The following is a 21,225-nucleotide window of genomic DNA, read 5'->3' on the forward strand; positions in this document are numbered from 1 at the left end:
ACAGGAGTGGGGGAATGTAAAGTGGGGGGTGCAGTGCAGTTACTAGAAGTTTGAGGAAATAGATATTCATGTTAATCAGGTTGGAGGTTACCCAGTGGGAATATAAGGTGTTGCAGCCACAACCTTAGTGTAGAGGAGACCGTGGATTGACATGTTGGAATGAGAATGGGAAGTAGAATTGAAATGGGTGGCTACTGGGAGATACTGCTTTTTCTGGCGGATGGATTGTTGGCAGTTGGCAAAGTGGTCTCTGAATCTATGACAGGTGTCATCGATATACAGGAGGCCATACCGGATACAGCATATGACCCAGATGGGCTCAGGTGAAGTGTCACCTCACCTGGAAGGACCGTTTGGGACCCTAAATGGTAGTGAGGGAGGTGGTGTAGGGGCAGGTGTAGCACTTGTTCCACTTGCAAGGGTAAGTACCAGGACAGAGATCAGTGGGGAGGAATGAGTGGACAAGGGAGTTGCATATGGAGGAAGGCAAGATGTGCTTAGTGGTGGGTATTTGTGGTTGAAGATGTAATCAGTGGTTTAAACTGAACAATGTTAGTGCAGTTATTGCTTCTGCATTCAGTTTTGCTTCAGACTTAAGCAAAGTTACTGGGTGAAATTGGATGGAATGGGAAAAAATAGTGAAGAAAATTGTAATTATAATTATCAAGCTTTCTGTTTATACCAAGCTAGTTGAAGGACTTTCTCCCTATCATGGTCCAAGGTTTGGCTTTTAGCCCTACAGCTACGTAAGACGATTCATTAACTTTGAGTTTATCATTGGCTGAATGATCTACATAGTAATTTCTTCATTTTTGGAAAATTGAATCCTAAAGATGGTAGCTACTTTGATACTAAACTTACTGAACAGTAGATGAATTGTAGTGGGTGGATGCTTTTGGTCATATACTCAGTGGCCACATTATTAGATAGGGAGTGAAACCCAGTATGGTCTGCTATTGCTCTAGCTAGTCTACTTCAAGGTCCAACATGTGCAGTCAGAGAAGCTCTTCTGCACACCACTGTTGTAACACGTGGTTGTTTGAGTTACTGTCACCTTTCCTGTCAGCTTGAACCAGGTTAGCCATTCTCCTCTGACCTCTCTCATTAGCAAGCCATTTTTGCTTACAGACTGCTGTTCACTGGATTTTTTTTTGTTGTTTATTGTTCCGTTCTCTGTAAACTCTAGAGACTGTTGTGCATGAAAATCCCAGATCAGCAGTTCTGAGATATTCAAACCAGCCCATCTGGCAGCAATAGTCATTCCACAATCAATCACTTAGATTACATTTCTTCCCCATTTTGATAATTAGTCTGAAACAATAGAAGCTCTTAACCATGTTTGTATGCTTTTATGCATTGAATTGCTGACCACTATTTGCATTACCAAGCAGGTGTACCTAATAAAGTGGCCACTCGGTGTATGTTGAATAATATGTTCAGTAATGCAAGTTCAATATCCACCCTAAGATTTAGTAATGTGCATATATTTTGTGTGTTCTGTGAATTGTACAGGGAAAGTTCTGAGTGAATGTCAGATTCCTTTAGTTCATTTTATCATCTTCTACCTCACACCCTCACCTCAATGCACTTTATTTAAACTGTCCTCAGTCTAATAACTAGTCGCAAGAAACAGCACTGAATATACCTAAAAATTATCTGCAGTGTTCGAAGTTGAAACCCAGGGTAATGGAGAAAAATACAAGTTGCTGGAACAACTCGTGGTCAGGGAAAACCTTTAAAGTGGAAGAATGGTCAATGTTTTGGTCAAGATCCTGCATCAGAATAAGTTTTTCGCATTTAACCTTTGGTTCTTAAGTTGATCATCTTACAGTTTTGGCTTTTTGTCATGAACAGTTCCACTAGCAATTACCTGAATTCTTAATGGTTTTGAATATTTTTGTTAGATTTCCTCATAACTCTAAGGTGAATAAACTCAGCTTTTCCATTCTTCTTGCTGCAGATGTTTTTCATGTTCTTTTTTAAGGTCTTTTTTTCATGATCTCTTAAGATATTCCCATGTTTGAGTGTAACTTTATTACTTTAGCTGATGTGTTGAAGACTAGCCAACAACTTGCTGTATCTTCAGCCAGTCTGACTTAGAAGATTTCTATTGTAGACAGGAGTGAGACAAATGCTTTCTGAACATTTAATGTCTTGCTAATGTACTTACTGCTTGATGGGATCATTAACTGCTACCAAGGGGCATGTATTCACCAGTCCTCAGTTTGGACACAACCTAAGTTTCAGTGGTGAGAATGACTGCCCTTTCCAAAATAAAGTGTCCAACTGAAAATAGTTAATTGAAATGAGTGGAAACCTTTCAGCAATATGTTTTATTTTACTTACACAACTGAGGTTTTTAATAATTAGGATCTGCTTGTTGTCATGATTCCACCATTGTCTCCCTCCTTTCATTTTGTGTCATTTTGATTTTTTTTTATCATCTATCATTTTTATTATGTTACTGAAATCCCAATGTGTTTTTAGTTATCTATAGCAAGTGACTTGCTGAATCTTTCAAGGATCTTTCCCTAATGCTGAAGTAATCTATAAATGCTTTATAGATGGCTTTCGTAAAGTGCTGCATGTCGATGGAGGTATAGTCAAACAGGAACGTGACGGACCTGTAGAGTTTCAACATCCATTTTTCAAGCAAGGGCAAGATGACTTATTGGAAAACATAAAACGAAAGGTAAGTGCCATAATTTCTAGTGTACTGGGGGGAGAAAATGCTTTTCTTAATTTTCCCTTTTTCCTTTTTTATTAACTGTTTACTGTACTTCTGTTCTTTGCCTTGGTTCTTTATATTGTTTCTTTCAAGGGGTGATACATTAGTTTAAGAACAATTGTGAATGATTAATGTTTAAGTAGAGAGCTAAACAAAAGAATCTAATCCAAAAGGATGCCAAGTGAATTCATGACATAATATCAAATCTGAAATGAGAGCACCTCCAGTGAGTCCATCTGTGGTGCTCTTTAATGGAGACAAGTTTAAATTGAATTTCAGTGTTACTACTGAATGCTGAAGTAATCTCATTTAGCAGCTAATTCTGCAAAAAATATTAACGAACTTCCTAAACGTTACTTGTGTTCATAACATGCCTACAATTTGGTGATGTCAGAAAGGAAAACAAAAAAAAAGCTGAAAATGGTCAGCTGCTTGAGAATGTTTTTTTTTCTTTTGTAATTCTATTTCCAGAATGTGTGCTATTGCTTTTGTACCATTGAAATCTGAAAGTGATTATACAATTGATTATACAAATCTAGTCCTGACGAAGGGTCTCAGCCCGAAATGTCAACATTGCTTCATCTTATAGATGCTGCCTGGCCTGCTGTGTTCCACCAGCATTTTATGTGTGTTATTCAAATAGATTTCTTAATTATATATCAGTATTATGCAGTACTCAAAGAAACTCATTTTAATTATGTACTGGGACCAATTTATCCTGTATTAAGGGACAGTTATGAAAATATTATCAAAATCTTTGCCTCATGGGCATTATCTTTAGTTGTTTAACTGGTCGTACAGACAGTATGTACATACTGTTTTGACATCCATATCTTGTCTTGCCTTTCTGATCCTAGCGAAGGAGTTATCTCATATCTGCCTTTCGAAATATCTTGGCAAGATGGTAAATTACAGCAAAATATTCCATATGGAATAAATGACAGGGACCTTAGAATATTTAAAGAGATCTTGGAGTGCAAGTCCATAGCTCCCTAAAACTGAGAGGGTAGTGAAAAAATTATTTGGTATGGTTTGCCTTTATAAGTGTCAGCATTAAGTATAAGAGTTGGATGTCCTGCTTCAATTGTTTGGAATTGGTTAGACTGCACTTAAGAGTATGATGTACAGTTCTTGTCACCACACTACAGGAGTGCAGAAATGATCCACCAGGATTTTGTCTTTATCTGTAAGTGGTTGGATAGGCTGTCTTTATTCTCATTGGAATGCAGGATGCTGAGACTTGACCTTGTTGAGAAGCATAGTTTGGATACATGGCCAGAATCTTTTGCCCAGGAGCAGAGGAATTGAGAAGCAGAGGGCGTAAGATGATTGTCAAGACATTTAAAGGGGAGGTGGTTCTTTGGAGCAAAGGCTCTGTCACTTGCCCAGTGCCTAGGTCAAAGATATCCCTTTGAGCTCTAGTGGAAATTGAGTTGGAAGGGAAAGGAACACTTACTGTGGTCCACTTGGGCTCTGATAGCATTGGTTGAACTAGGAAAGAGGATTTGCTGATGGGTAAAACTGAAAAACAGAACTACCGGTACAAATGTAATAATTGCATGATTATTGTCTGAGAAAAGTACAATTATCATCGAATCTGCCCATTCTACTACTCACCAATGCAACACGCACAAAATGCTGGAGGAACTCTGCAAGTCGGACAGCATCTCTGAAAAGGAATAAACAGTCGATATTTTGGCCAAGACCATTCATCAGCCTCTCCATAGATGCTACCTGACTTGCTGAGTTCCTTCAGCATTTTGTGTGTGTTGCTCAAGATTTCAGCATATGCAAAATCTCATGTCTACTCAACTAAGCACTAGGGCCAATGTAAAGTGAGCCATTAATCTGTCAATGTGCTTATTATAGGAAGTAGGAGGAAAAACTAATTGCCCTGGGGAAACCCAGTGCAGTTGCAGAGAAACCTGCGAACCCTTCGCAGAAAGTACCAGTGCTTAGAATTGAACCAGTGTGGCTGAAACAGTTTTACCATCCTCAAGGACACATAGAAAACCTACAGCACAATACAGGCCTATCAGCCCACAAAGCTGTGCCTACTATGTCCTTTCTATGGAAGTTACCTAGGGGTTGCCTATACCCTCTATTTTTCTGAGCTCCATGTACCTATCCAGGAGTGTCATAAAAGACCCTATTGTATCCGCCTCCACCACCGTTCCCGGCAGCCCATTCCACCTGTTCACCACTCTGTTTTTTAAAACAACAACAGCAACAACTTACCCCTGACATCTCCTCTGTACCTACTTAAAGCACCTTAAAACTGCCCTCCCGCGTTAGCCATTTCAGCCCTGGGAAAAAGCCTGTTGCCCATCCAACTCAGCACAGGGTAATGAAGGGATAAAATGTAAACCAAAGTATGACACGATGGGGCAGAAAACTTGAGCAACACAAGTGATAGAAACTTGCATTGAAGTATGTATTGAACTTCCATGGTTACAGAAAACAACTTGTGTTATTTGCTAAGTTCCTCCACTTGTTGCTTAGATTTCCAGCATCTCCAGATATTCTCCTGTTTGTGTTATTTGCCTGCTTTAAAATGTGCTTTTGATGAGCCTGGACATCGTAATAGCTTTTGGCTGAAACAAGCAAACTATTTGCAAGATATGATTTCACTGTCAATTAATGACTTGGCCATCTTAAACTCTCATTATTCCCCTCCTGACCAATGTTCCCTGTAAGGTGTACACGCGCGTACACATCTTTTGCTGTGTTATGGCACAAGAAATAGGAGCAGGAGTAGGCCATCTGGCCCGTCGAGCCTGCCCTGCCATTCAATTAGATCATGGCTGATCCGGCCATGGACTCATCTCCAACTACCTGCCTTTGCCTCATACCCCTTAATTCCCCTACTATGCACAAAGGAATTTAAACTGTGCTCCAAAGTTTGTCACCTTCTGTCTGGTTGGCGTGTGAGGTATGCTTCACGATTGTACATAACCAAATTTCCTTATCTGGTTTCTGATGCAGACAGTGTTGACAACGTGGGGTTTGTAATGATTCATCTGCAGATTTTAGAACTGGCTTATTTATACTGTTTTTATTGAAGAATTGGTTTTATCAATTCTTCCCTTTCTGTGGGTGCTCAATCCTGACATGCCACAATGGCATGAATTAAGTGTTAAATTCTTTATTAAGCTCAGTGTTTTTTAAAAAAAAAGTTGATTTGAATTTGAAGCAACCAGTATTTTGTTTCCTCAGAGAAATTAGCAAATGTGAGAGTTCAGCTTTCTGTGTTCTTTAAATAGTAATAGGTTCCTAAGCCAGTGGTAGTAGTCGGGATAAGTTCCCACTATCTATAAAGTGCTCCAAATTGCGTGCGTCACTAACAGCCTCTGCCAACCAGGTCCAACTCTTGGCCTTCATGTGTGGCTTAGCTACTAGGCCCAGCAGAACTGTTTCTACTGACAAGAAAAGGGGCAAAGGCGGACCACTGGTGCCTCAAAACCAGTTGCTTTGGGCAGGTGGGGCTTGTCAGCCTTGGACGGCATCCTGCCTCAGAGAAGGAAAACTCTGATTTTAAACCTCCATTGCCTTTACGCCATACCCACCCATGAGAAAAACTTCGGGAGTAAACCCCAAGGAAGAAATCTGGAGCTGGGGTCCCTAAAGCAGATTAATGTTGTTTACAACTTCATTCTGGGAATCTCTTCGACTCTGGTGCCAAGATGTATCTGTGTTTTCCCTTCCCTTGAACAAAATCAGTGATATGGAGCAGGGGAACCCACTGCATAGGCAACAGCCAGTTCTTCGTATCTGCCTGCCCAGGCTTGCGCCCTCGAGAGGGCACAGTCCACTAGAAGCGCAAACCCATGATCCCCTAGGATCAATGACAAACTACTACTCTAAGTAATTGATATCTACAGTAATGAGTATAGGCATTATAAAGTCTCTACATTTTTTACTGTTATGTCTTAATCTTGTAAATTGTGTTTAAAAATATTGGAATGGCTTTCTAATTTACATTTCTAACTAGTCACAAATTAAGATTTAATTGAAGAAATTTGTGAGGACTTTAAAAGCTTTTGAGTGTAGATCAACATTTTGTGTTTGTGTTTGGTAACATAGTTGTGCTTATGGTATCGTAGGTATCATCAATTAAACCGGATGAAGCTAAACTTCAACAGGAGGGCTTGAATGCTATTTTATCCAGTGTTCAAGAAATACAAGCAAAGCAAGAAAGCCTTGACTCAAGATTGACTTCCTTGAAATGGTATTGCTATGTAGTGCTTGTTAATAGTTTCCTTTACCAGGCTACAAAATGGGAATGGAATTTTTTGTTCTTGTCCTTGGGTTTATTGGTTCATGTCGATGCAATAAATACTGGAACAAACTGAGAACTGGATTTCCTAAAAACTAGGCACTCATTTTTTGCTGGATGCCTTCTCTGAGTAAGGAGGACCAAATAAAATAAATTTCCTTAAATTTTATAAAATATAAATAAATTTTTTGAAATATCTTTGTAAGGGAATGCTTTCTTCATTTAAGAAAGATAGATCATGATGCACCCTCCATGATTTTTATTTCTTCCCCATGGTTCCCTATATAGTGTTCTATTTTGGGAAAGATGACATTGATCTCTTATTGTATTGCAATATTATTGTATTTCAACAATAATTATCAGATCTAAAGGAAGAATGGGGAAAATGGTGACAAGATAGAAATAGCCAAAATTATTAAGGATGAAATTGCTAGTAATTGAAGTTAAGAATCCCCATGTAGGGGAAATTGTATAGGTAAAATTAATATATTTAAAAATGTATTTCTGATAGCAATGGCTGCTATCACTATCTTCTATTGTGTAAATTGAGCAACGTGAAAATTAAGAGATTAAATGAAATGATTTGAAATGTTTTGATAATCTTTAACTTGCATTTTGATTAGTTGGATATTGGTCTTGTCAGAAAAAAATACTTTTTTGTGGATTTGGAATAGTTTTCTGCAGTGAGATCAAACAGGACTAATAAAGCCAGAGATCATATATTTATTAATGAAGCAGGTGTAGCGGTGTGCTACACGCAGCGCTAAAATTACGACACGGAGTCGGTAACTGCAGTCGAAGGAAAAAACTTTATTCGAAAACTTCAGCCTCACTTTTAAGCCTCTGTCAACCGGCCCCCCATGGCGTAGAGGCTCCAAAGCTCTGTGCTCGCAAACCCCCGTAGGCTATCTAATTGTGAGTCGGTTCGGATACGCTAGGAAATGGGTCGCCACACAGGTTCAATTAACAGTTAAATGACAATTGGACCTTTATTTAATAACAAACGTGGAAAAAGAAAAGGAGAAGATTTAGCTATGGTCAAATATTGTAGGATAATTCACACCATCCATATTAAACTAGATAAAGCTGCTCATGAATAAAGTGAGAAGCAAGCATAGTCTGTACAGGAGTAACTTTAATTCACTGCAAAACTTACTAAGCTTGATGAGCAAGATCCATAATTGCCAAAACAAAATAAAGAATAGCACATATAAAAGAGATATACAGCAGTATATGTATTGGCTGATATCTGTGACTGGAAGAACATAATCAGCTGCAAATGAAGTTAAGAAAACTTGAAAATTGACAAATGTATTTTAAATAGGGAATAGAGAGATTAGAAATTAATTACTTTATATTAATATTTACAGTGTAAAAACAATCAGCATGCTGCATTTTCCAATTAAATAATAAATTGGCTAGGAATTGACCACTTCAATGTAAGAAAAATAATAACAAAGAAAATGGGTTAGAGTCACAATTTCCCAGGGCAAGTGACTTTAGTAGAGTTCTTTTTTAATGAAAACCCCCAAATAGCTTCTCCTAAATCAACCAATTTGAATGAGAAGCTATTTGGGGCTAGAAAATGCACATTTACTGTTTGATAAAAGAAAGTGAGTATTAACTGCTATCTACCAGATGGCTTAATGTCTATTGTTAGGGAAAGTTATAAATTTAGACTGCTGACTGGACATTTTTTTAAAGGAGTCTAGATAACTTCATTAATGTTACTTGTGGCTGATAAAATGTGAAACCTTTTGAAGGTGTAATTGAAATAATGAGGGAATCCCAGTCAATTTGGAATTGACTGCATGTTAGAAAAGAACAACATCAGGACATAACTAGTGGATTTGCAATAAATCATATTTATGATCTTTTATCAGATGGCACATAAAAGAACATTTTAAGCAATGTAAATAAAAGCATTATATCATAACTTGGAGCTAAAAAAATAGAGTAAGGTACTTTAAGTGATGGTGGCACAGTAGCATAATGGTTAGTACACTTTACAGTAAAGGTGATCCATGTTCAATTCCCGCCGCTACCTGTAAGGAGTTTGTACATTCTCTTTGTGACCATGTGGGTTTCCTCCGCATGCTTCAGTTTCCTCCCACATTCCAAAGATGTACAGGTTGATCAGTTAATTGGTCATTGTAAATTGTCCTGTGATTAGGCTAGGATTAATTTGGGGGATTGCTGGGCTTTGTGGGTAGAAGGGCTTACTTCATGCTGCATGTCAATAAATGAAATAAATAAATAAATCCAGGAGTATTAAAGGTACAAGAAGACTTGCAGATCCATGAAATTTACCCAAGGCCAACAGGATGCTCTATAGTTAAAGTAATTTTAAATTGAAGTTTTTTTTTTGTAAAATGAGAAAAATGTTAGCCATGTTGCATACAGGAAGCTTCCACCATGAGCAGTCTGGTAGGATAAATTCATCTTTATCTTAATGCAGGTATTTCTAACCTGGGGTCCACGGACCCCTCGGTTAAAGGTATCGGGTCTATGGCATAAAAAATATTGGGAACCCCTGCTTTAATGGAGGCATGACTCCCATCCTATTTGAAATAGTGCTAGTCAGTCTATTATATCTCCCAAGTGCCAGATGGGACCCTGAATTTAAAAATCTCACTAAGCGGGTAAAATCTATAATGTACAGTAATCACTTAGTCTAGTTTTTTTGTTCAGAGTGAGAACCAAAGCCTCAATTTTACAAGATGGAGAATGCTAACACCTAGGTCAGAGTGTTGAATGAACTTGATTAAAGGATATCTAGACTCCCAAGAATTAATATATAAGGAATATATAATTTCATTGTATTCCTGAAATTTAAGGGTTTGCTGGAGGGAAGGAGTTTTCAATGAGAATTATTTTATAAAGAGGTTGGGGACTATTTTCTCTAATTCAGGCTAAGACAAGGGGCATCAGTCTTGCTCAATTTTTGTCTTTCATGGAAAAACTGCAGGCTGCAAAAGGTAAAAGGTGTTCTAATAACTTAATTTTAAATCAGAAATGCATTTTTTTTTTGTTCAGTGTTCCTTGGAGATGTGTGCCAAAAGTGAGGGAATACTGTTAAGTCATGACACTCATTGGCTGATGGGGCTAAATAGTCTCGTTCCATTTCTATGTTAATTCAAAGCCACATACAAATGAACTGAAATCTGTTGATATTTATTTTCAACCTGCCCCAATTGTAGATAGTAACACTTCAAGCGATAATGGTTCATAGATAATTTATTATTGTCACTTTGATTTTTAACAATTAGAAAACATTGCTGTCAAGTTGACTTTTTATTTGCTGATCGACAGGGAAAATGAAACTCTGTGGAGAGAGATTGGTGATCTTAGACAGAAGCATGCACAGCAACAGCAAGTAATCAGACAGGTAAAATGTTCCTACATTGTTTCAAATTCTATGGAAAGTGTAATTACAGAGATTTTTAAAAAATACTTGTCCTGTGTACTTAGCTTATTAGTCCTTTCCAAACTGTTTAAGAAAGCTGCAATGGTGTTTTCAAATTTGAATTTGCAAAAATTATTTCAAATTTAATCTTTTCATGCTAATCCAGTATGTGTCTCCTTCCACAACAAAAAAATAACAAATGACTCAGAATGAATAACTCTTAAAGTTTGACTTAAACTGTTAATTTTTTGCTTTTGTTATAGTTTCCAAAATTCAATGCATTCTTCAAACTCAATAAAACATACTAGTGTTTATGCTGCTCCAAGGATTATGTTAAACGATCCCTACTTTAACAATATTTGGAGCAGTACCATCAAATGATTTGAAGACTGATAGAAAGATCAGGACAAATGTTACAAGATTGAAAATTTTAATTTTAGTCCTTAATTTTGTTTGAAGTGTGTATCTCTGTATCTGTGTACTGTATTCCCTAAAATTAAAATACCAACTTCTAACATGACTGAGTAGTTGAGACCAACTAGTTGGACGATTTTTTTGTCTTATAGATCATGAATGATATGTTTCCAGTGTGGTATTGTGCATTGTGAGATGGCTGGTCAGACTACTAATGGAACTGTGGACTCTTCCATGGATTGGTTAGGAGCAAGGTGGTGTGCTCTTTGTATCACAGAGCTTTTGTATGACCCCCGATGCATACAGAGCTTTGAAATGCCCACTTGCTGCTCCTCTGCTTTGATCTATTCAGATTAGAGATTCTCAGGGGTTAATAAGTATGCTGTTCTACTTCAGTAGAACTTCAATCACATCCCTGAATCTTTTCAATACATCTGAACCCTTCCTATCGTAGATCTTGGAACCCGTGTGTCTGTTTGGGGTCTGGTTTTGAAAATGCAGAACATGGTCAGCCCAGTATAGCTGATTGAATGTAACTAGGCCATCAGTGCTAGATTCTGCTTTTGGTTTGATTACCGTTCTTTTGATCTTATTCTGACTAAAGTCTCATCAAGCCGACTTTCTGGCTTCCACGTTAGCTGAATCTGTTACTGACCCCACATCTTAAATACATTTTCATTGTTCCTCGCAAGAGAACACTTCATGATTTGATCTCCACAAAACATGGTTTGTGGTATTGTTACCTCTTTACTTTTCAATAACTTTGCGCCCCATCTTCCACCTACACAAACTTAAATTCATCCAAGATATTGTTAATCTCAGACTTGTGCAAGCTCCCACTGGCTGAGATTTATTAGCCATTGCCCCATGAGTGTTTCAGGTTTAAACCCCTCAATGACTTCCTCCCTTCATCTCTCCAGATTTGATTATCTTCCACTCCTAATATAGTCATTCTCATCCTTTCCTTCTCCCCCATCATAGGGCCTAGTTGACAAAATAACCAAGCTTTTCTCTCAGACTTCTTTTCACTTGTCCTTAAGCTATCATCTGCTTTGCTTTTTTCAGAAGAAGCATCTGTAAACTAATTTTGTTTATTTTCCTGCATTAAAATTAGTATATTATTGTTATATAAGAACATAAGAAATAGGAGCAGGAGTAGGCTATCTGGCCCGTCAAGCCTGCTCCGCCATTCTGGACTCATCTCCACCTACCTGCCTTTTCCCCATAACCCTTAATTCTGCTACTATACAAAAGTCTATTCAAACTTGTCTTAAATATGTTTACTGAGGTAGCCTCCACAGCTTCATTGGACAGAGAATTCCACAGATTCACCACCCTCTGAGAAAAGCAGTTCCTCTTCATCTCCGTCCTAAATCGACTTCCCCTGAATCTTGAGGCTATGTCCCTCAGTTCTAGTGTCATCTATTAGCGGAAGCAACTTTCTTGCCTCTGTTTTATCTACCCCTTTCATAATTTTATATGTTTCTGTAAGATCCAGTCATTCTTCTAAATACACCTGGATGTAATGGAAGTTCCTTCCATGAAACTCAGTAAACAGTATACATTGTAATAACAAATCTGCCAATAAATACAAGTGCAGAACAGAGCAGAGAGTGTTTTGCAATCTGAAGCAGTGCAAAAAGAAATGTTGAAGTGACAACAGAATAATTGAGAGAGCTAGAGTTAAGATTTCAAGAACATTGTTACACCAGTAGGAAGAGTGTGTGAAAGAGGTGATTGGTTCAAAAGTCTGAAAGGAGTAAGTATATAAGTAGTGGTTCTTAAGTATAGGCCTCTGAGCTTCATATAATGTCTAATGCTTTTGCATTTTTAAGAAATGGTTAACTACTTTTGTTTAGTGTTTACACAGTATTACATGGATCTCCTAGATAGTAATACCAGGAGAAAATCAGATATTTCTTACTGTTAGTGTAGCAGTGGTTGTGTGAACATATTTACAGCTGTCTATAACTTTATTAGGGGAAAGATATTGACTTTTCAGACTTGTAGTTGAAAATTCAAAATATTTACACTCCCTGTTTTTCAGATTATTAAATTTATCGTTAGTTTGGTGCAGAATAACCAAATTGTAACTTTGAAGCGGAAGAGGTATGCATGTCTATTTTGCAAATATATTTTTTCACATTGGGGTGTGTTTTTGTTTCAGTCATGTCCCAATAATTTGAAAGCATTCAGGTCTCCATGTAATTGTATTTGGTTTGTAAATATAGCTTTGAATGAAACATCTTTTGAAACATTAGTTGGTAGAATGGTAAGTGTTAATTTCCCCAAGACTATGAAATGATTTGTTTCTGGATATTCAAGCTCATGAGAATAATGTTCTTTAATTTACTTCTCAAGAAATTTCGGAAAGTAAACCGTATTATTTTGTACATAGTGCAATGTTTATTCACTTAAAGTATGTAAGAAAGTGTGCTTTGTTGTAGCTGCTTTTAAATTTCAATATTTAACTTCAGTATGAAATTCTTCAAAACAGTTGCAAATTGGCATATCTTAGCACCTCAATATGTTCTGTGAAATCTTATCAATTTTTCATTTATAGTAGCTTTTAATTTCAAATTTGGATTACATCCTGCCTTCTGTCACAAAAGTTGTTTACTTGTACAGTTTCAGCTAAATACTTGATGATTACCAGTAACATACTGACTTTGTGAGTGACAACAAAAATAACGCAATCAGAATTTGATTTGCTATCACTGACATGTCATGAAGCTTGTTTGGTGGCAGCAGGACAGCGGTATACAGAAAATACACTACAAATTGCAATAAGAAATGTATATACATTAAAAAAGAGCAAAAATAGTGAGGTAATGTTCATGGGTTCATTGGCCGTTCAGACCATTGATGGCAAAATCTAATGGCGATTGAGTGCTGTTTTGAAATACCGTTGAGCCATATGGATTATTTGTCTGTTTTGTAACAAGCAGTTTGAAATTTAAATGGCAGTGCGTAGACCTTTAAATATTTCTGCCATTAGGCTCTGCTTATTTGAATAAAAACATGGATATAGAATGATAAAAATTGAAGCAACATTTTTCTCATGCAGCTTGATAGTTCGCCGTGGTTATAGCAATCAGGCAGTGAATATTTAAAATCCCTAATATGAAAGTACGTAAATATATGGTACAACTGTATTTTTTTAATATAGGGTTCAAATACCACATGACAACAATTTGTCATGCAAATGTAGTTCTGATTGCTAATTTTTTTTAAAACAATTTGTCAGATTTGCTGTGAGGTGTCTGACTATCATTATTTTAGAGAGGTCACTTCAGTTTTTGATTTATAAAGGGCAGTACAGAGTTAATAACTCTGAGGTGCATTGTTAACTCTGCTTATTCTTCCTTTGGTCTACTCAAAATGAATGTTTATATAAAAACTGTTGGGCATTTTATTGAAGAGGTAAGAAAATTTATATTCTCCCAGAAATCTGAGTTTTCAAGACCTCAAAATATTATCCATCAGGCTGAAATTAAATAACTCGTGAAGCAAACTGTTAGTAGTAAATTCACTGCTGTATGGGAGTTAGATGACGCCATCATTTGTATCCACTTAGTAGTTTAATAGAATTTTGCGTTACTTAAGTGAAAAAATATTTCTGGCTATGATTAGGATATAATGTATTTATAGGATGATAGGAAAGTACAGCATGGTCCTTCGGCCCATGTAGTTCATGCCGAGCCATTTAAACTGCCTACCCCCATCGACCTGCACCAAGATCATAGCCTTCCATGCCTCTACCATCCATGTACCTATCCAGACTTCTCTGAACATTGAAATTGAGCTCACATGCATCACTTGGACTGGTAGCTTGTTCCATACTCTCAAACATCCCTCTGAGTGAAGAAGTTTCCCTTCATGTTTCCCTAAAGTTTTCACGTTTCACCCTTAACCTGTGATCTCTGTTGTACCTGTTAACCTGTTGTAGTCCCACCCAGCCTCAGTAGAAAAAGCCTACTTGCATTTACCCTTCTATACCTGTTGTAATTTTGTATGCCTCTATCAAATCTCTGAATCTTCTATGTTCCAAGGAATAAAGTTCTAACCTATTCAATCTTTCTATATAACTCAGGTACTCCTGACCTGGCAACAAGCTAATATTTATCAAGCTACAGTCATATTCTTTATCAATCAAGTGCCTAGCCTTCCAATTTATTTTTCCTTGTTTGTGTATATTAATAAATCCAGAAGCTAGAATTGCATAATCTAGTTAGTTCAGTTTTACTATCTCATGCTTGGTTCTTAGATTAACTTGGTTCATATTTTAAGCTTGTACATAACTTTTCTTTCATTACTCTAGGCCAATAATGATTAATACCTCTGGACCTTCTAAGCCAAAATACTTTCATCACATAGTCAAAGAACCTGATGATGCGACTCATGTAAATAAGCACCTTTTTGAAGTTTTAACTTTTTTTTTTCCACTTTTTAAGATGTAAGGTTGGAAATGACTTTTAAAATTTGTGTCTTTCTTGTTAGGTTCCTGTGCATGGACCAAATGGTGTAAAGCAGTGTGTTAGAAACTTAGATGATATTGTCATTTGTGACATCACAGACAGGCCAACAGAAGAATCTGAAAAGGATGAAGCATCTGTATTTGCTACTAATGAGTATGATTAATTCCCAGTTGTTATTTTGCATACTGTGATTGTTGTATTACAGTATTCAGTTGCAGAAATGTTCTTAACTGGAAGTGTAAGACTTGGAAATAAGAAGGGGCCATCACTTTGGGTTATACTACATTCCTGCCCATCCAGCAGTCAATGAGTGATGATGAGTGTATACGTGGGCTTATCACAGAAATGTGCAAGAATAATAGGGTTAAAATTATGGAGGATTCTACCATCATTGTTATAAACTATTGATCCTTCTATTGACTTAACCTTGATGTGAGGGGCTTAGATGGAGAAGAGTTTTTAATGGTGTATCCAGGACAATTTTTGAGCCAATATATGGATAGTCTACTACTTTCATGAAATTAAATAAGGCAAATGATGGAGTGGAATAGTGATCATAATTCTGTAAGTTCTAAGATAATAATGGAGAGGAAGACATATGAGCTGTAAATTAATATTCTAAATCGTAGAAGGACCAATTTTAATAATATACAACAGAACCTGGTGAAAGTGGATTGAGAGCACCTGCTTACAAGTAAAACAGCATCCAACAAGTGTGAGTCTTTTAAATGGGAGATAGTTAAAATTCAGGGCCAACAAGTTCCTCTGAGGTTGCACGGTAAAGATGACGAGAGAAACTTTGAGTATTGGAGTCTAAGTATTTGAATTGGAGCTTCAGCACAAGTGAATAGGATGGTTAAGAAGGCATTTGGCATACCTAGAATTAGCATCCTAAGATATATAAAAGCAGGAAGATTCTGGGACAACTTTATAAAACATTTGTTGAATCACACTGGAGAGCTTTGTGCAGTTCTGGTTGGTATGCTGTAAGAAGGATGTGTTTGTAATGGAAGGTGTACAAGGGATTGTCTAAGTTGTTGCCTGGGATGGAGCATTTTAGCTATAAGGGGAGGCAAGGTAGGCCTGGTTTATTTTTCTTGGACCTGAGCATGTTGCAGGGAAATCTGATTGAGGTATGCAAAACTGGAGGCATTAGAAACTTTTCTTAGAGGTGTCTATAACTAGTGGCCATGGGTGTAAAGATACATGGTTAAAGGTTTAGAGGAAATTTGAGATTGAGTTCTTTCATCTAGGAGGTGGGGAAGAAGTGCTGTATGATCTTGACTGTATTTGTCAGCTTCTTAATTTTCATCCTTAAAATTAACAATAAAAAATCACAGGATAAACAGCCAAGTTCTGTTCAGTTTTGTGTGGTACGGTGTCCTTCTAAATATGCACCTTTTCTACTTACTTTTAATGTCATAATATACATAAGATTCATAGATAGAACATGAATAAACAGTTAACGTTTCAGTTTGAGAACCTTCTTCAGGACTGGAAAGGAAGGGGGAAGTCGCCAGAATAAAAAGGTTAGAGGAGAGGAAGGAGGATAACTAGAAGGTGACAGGTGAAGCCAGGTGGGTAAGAAAGATAAAGGGGTGGAGAGGAAGGAACAGAACTTTCAAATCAGATCTGATTGTGTTGTTCAGGATACGCAAAAAAAACACCATCGGAATTTCAAATGACTTCAGTGAACCTCAAAGCTCTCCAGTTAGTTTTGACTCAGACAATTATGAACAATTTTGGGTATGCTGAGACCTACAAAGTTGGTTGTTGCAGCATTATTTATGAAAATATACTGTGATTAATGCTACTGCACAAAATGTGGCTTTGTACTGTGTGGGAAGTACTTCTGAGAATACTTCCATGTCTCTGCATAACTTAATATAACTTAATGATGCCATTGAATCTGTTCCTCCAGATTTCTTTGGTATTAGGTCTGTACACCTGTAAAAAGTACTACAAAAGTAAGAATCTTTTCAATTTGTATTGTTTTTTGTTGTTTTTTTTAAACCATACTGTGAGTGCTTCTAAATAGTGGCGATTCAGCAAGAAAAAAAAAATCATTGCAATGCATAGTTGGACTCGACAAAGCCATGCAACTTGGGAAAGTGTTTTGGAGATCCACTAACAATATTTAAATTAAAAGATTAGTACCATTTGGAAAATGGGAATTTTGAAAGGTGTTAGATGCTGTACTTTAGCACTATTGCTGAAGGTATGTTATAAAGTACCCAATTTGTGTCTTTAATTTTCTTTTCGTGTAACTGTAAAACAAAATGTACACAACTTTAAATAAGTTGCAAAATTCAATATTGTTGAATCAATTTTGTACATTCTTACTGATCTTTCCAGAGTTACAGAACAGGATGATTCTTCACATAAAGTAGTAAATACTAAAAATCAGGAATCACTTCCATCATCTGAGATAATGGATGTATGCAGTACTGACCAAGTAATGAACACTATGATAAACGACAATGTTGAAATAACAAATACCGAATCATCAATAAGTTCTGAAGATCCCATATCTATGATGGACTCCATTTTGAAAGACAATGCAGTTATTTCACAGAACATAAATCTTCTTGGCAAGTGAGTAAATGTGAGGTTTTATTTTTGATGCAATACAAGTTCAAAATCAGGTTTAATATCACCAGTCTATGTCATGAAATTTGTTGTCTTTGCGGCACCAGTAAAATGCAATACATAATAGAAAAAATGAGTTACAGTAAGTGAATGGGTAAATAAGTAGTGCAAAAATAGAAGTAAAAAAATAGTGAGGTAGTGTTCATGGGTTCAATGTCCATTCAGAAATCGGATGGCAGAGGGGAAGAAGCTATTCTTGAATAATTGAATGTGTGCCTTCAGGCTTCTGTACTTCCTTCCTGTTGGCAACAGTGAGAATAAAGCATGACCTGGGTTGATGGGGTGGGAGGAGTCCTGAATAATGGATGCAGCAATTTTGAGGCACAGCTCCTTGAAGATGTGCTGGATACTATAGGGGCTAGTGCTGACTAAGTTTACAACTTTCTGCAGATTAATTCAATCTTGTGCAGTATCCTCCCACATACCAGCTGGTAATGCAGCCAGTTAGAATGCTCTCTATGGTACAGCTGTAGAAATTTGAGAGTGTTTCTGGTGATATCAAATCTCCTAAACTCCTAATGAAATATAACCGTCATCATGCCTTCATTGTAATTGCATCGATATGTTGGGTCCAGGGTAGATCCTCGGAGATATTGACACCCAGGAACATGAAATCAATCACCCTTTCCACTTATTCCACATGGAACATTTTTTTTTAACTTAGAGGTGGAGATGTATTCTGGGTATTTTTACACTACATATTTAAAAATTACTGTGTGCTTACTGACTTGCATTTGTCTGCTTAAGTAGTTGCACTAATTTCTAGATTGTGATGTTTTTGAGATTTTCTTAGTTGGTAGACAAATTAGCAAATCATTTCCTTGTATAGAGTAGCAACAGCCAACACCATTTCTTTTAGGACTCTAGATGAAGTCAATATACGTTCATGTCAGAATGTACTTAAATATATACTGAGTTTGATGATCTTGTTGCTAGATCAGCATTGTGAGTTGTATTATGTGAAACTGCACACAACTGGCTCTTCCATGAATATATTTTATAAAAATGCATGTATATATGAATTTAGTTGTTTTTAATTTACTTATGAGATTCACTGATTTTGTCATAGTATATGTCATAAACGTAGACTTTGTCCTTATTCAAAGTTCCATCAGCTTGAATCAATACCACATTAACAAGTATTAAACAATTTCTGGCCTTGCAGGGTAGAACTTATGGATTATTTGGACAGTATTGACTGTAGTTTAGAAGATTTCCAGGCTACGTTATCAGGAAAACAATTCAATGTGGATCCAGATATTCTGTCAGATGTAAGTACCCATCATGTAACTAGGTCTAAAGTGGATTTCTCACTTGTACTAGATGGTAGCTAGTTATTCATGAGATAAAACTACATCTTAGATTTTCTTTCTTTTATATTAAGTACAGTGAATTCTGGTTAATTGGGGCAGATGCTTATTTGGGATAATTCTTAAAGAACTAAAACCAATCGAGAAAATAGCTGGGATTTCCTTTGTCTATTTGGGACACAGCTGCTTAATTGGGACAGGAGACTTGCTAAACAGTTTCCAACTAGCATCATTTGCATGCACTTATGTGGCCGTTAGTTGCCATGCTTAGAGCGAACAATTTTGAAATAACATCAGTTGGGCATGTGTGTGTTCAAAAAGGAGTGATTTTTGTCACTGATAGTTGGCAAGAAATAAGAGAATTCAGAACTTTTTGCTCACTGCAATTCAAGCTTTTGGGGATAGAGATGTGAGAAACAGCTGGGATTAAAAATGAAACTGTTTCACTAATTCAACAAGTTACGAACTACAAGGAATTCAAAGGTATCGACAATCATCTTGAATGTTACAATGAAAATAAAGATTTAGAGAATGCAACAATTTCTAACTAGTGTCAGTCACATGCACTTGTGTGGCCATCAGACTCTACACAGTGTCAAAAGTGAACAGTTTTTAAATAATGTTATTTGCATATGCTTGTGTTAGGTAACTCATTTGTGCCAATGAACACTGAATTAAAAAGTAATGATTTTTAGATATTCAGGAAGGCAATGATGGCAGTCCATTATCTGCACAAAGTGTTAGTGTCAGAGGCGGATCGACCCGATGCAGTAATGCAAGGTATCAAGAATTCAATAAAACCATATAGCAAGCGATACTTCGTCAAACTTCACTTTTTATTCATAGCATGCTATGGGGGAAGTTACGGACTGATCTCCCAAAGAGACACTGCCCTCCCCCAAACACAATTCCACACAATTTATTACATTGACCATTACAGGAAATATTATAATTACACGAGTTAATACAGTTTTAGAATAGTTTCGATCACTTGCTAAGATACAATTAGATGTAAAATCATTATTGGTTAGTTATAATTATTGATGCCAAGACTAGCCTGGATACAACTTAATTTCCTCATATTGGCACCTTCCCCTGACACTTCCCTCTTCTCTCGAGCATTCTGTCCCATATTTAGTAATGCCTGGAGATGCTCCTTCAATCATAATATACCCGTATTTAGTTATGCTTAGCACTTTTTACAGCCTTGTGCGTCACCTGTTGCCGGATAGAGTTTATTTCTGACTGCTCAATAACATAAGGTATCTATAAGAAAATTGATCATAAGCTAATCATACCCCTTAATCCATTCCCCCATCTACTTATCCCTCTACCTAAGTTTACCTTACCCTTCATCATTAGCGCTGATTTTTTTTCCATTTACGTTCAATCAAAAAAACACAGCAGCATACACTATGAATTCCTCTGTCGATATCTTTTAGGAACTAATAGTTTTATAGTACTGTAGTAATATTGGTAGTGTTCTAATTTGGTCTGTTTCATTTAAATACATAATTTGTAACTCAGTTAAGTGTAGTTTGTCTTTTTTAAACTATTTCCATAAAACTTTGGCTAATAAGGACAGTCGCTTATTTAGGCCAAAATGTATTGGTCCCAATTAACAGGAATTCGCTATACTTAGAATTATGTTTATGGCATTTAACTCATTTTGCTGATGATCACTTTGTCTAGTAATCTGTTTATAGATGCTCGTGTGCATTAATAATATAACAGGTATGTGCCAAGAGCAAACATGAAATCTATTTTGTGCTAATAAGAAGCTGTAAGCTTCTTTCAGTTGTGTTGATACTAACTTCTTACAATAGATCAAATCGCTTTCTGGCTTTGTTGCTCATCATGTCTTATTCAAACTGTCCAGTAATTATTCCTTCTCTAGTCTAGTCAAGTCAGAGCCTGTAGGGCCTGCTTCATCATGTATTCTTCATCATCCTGTATCAAAGGCA

The 21,225-nt window shown here is 36.7% G+C and overlaps 1 protein-coding gene across 1 annotated transcript in view; it reads left to right on the forward strand.

Moving 5' to 3' along the window:
* hsf2 (heat shock transcription factor 2) overlaps window positions 1-21,225 on the forward strand; it is a 40,413-nt gene that overhangs the window by 6,469 nt on the left and 12,719 nt on the right. The window contains exons 3-10 of the mRNA XM_059981490.1: window positions 2,565-2,692; window positions 6,832-6,956; window positions 10,317-10,392; window positions 12,872-12,933; window positions 15,146-15,227; window positions 15,325-15,455; window positions 17,658-17,897; window positions 19,117-19,222. Coding sequence (XP_059837473.1) covers window positions 2,565-2,692; window positions 6,832-6,956; window positions 10,317-10,392; window positions 12,872-12,933; window positions 15,146-15,227; window positions 15,325-15,455; window positions 17,658-17,897; window positions 19,117-19,222 — 950 coding nt within the window. The remainder of the gene's footprint in view (window positions 1-2,564; window positions 2,693-6,831; window positions 6,957-10,316; window positions 10,393-12,871; window positions 12,934-15,145; window positions 15,228-15,324; window positions 15,456-17,657; window positions 17,898-19,116; window positions 19,223-21,225) is intronic.

The sequence above is a fragment of the Hypanus sabinus genome, chromosome 10 (genome assembly GCF_030144855.1).
Source record: "Hypanus sabinus isolate sHypSab1 chromosome 10, sHypSab1.hap1, whole genome shotgun sequence".
Classification (NCBI taxonomy): Eukaryota; Metazoa; Chordata; class Chondrichthyes; order Myliobatiformes; family Dasyatidae; genus Hypanus; species Hypanus sabinus.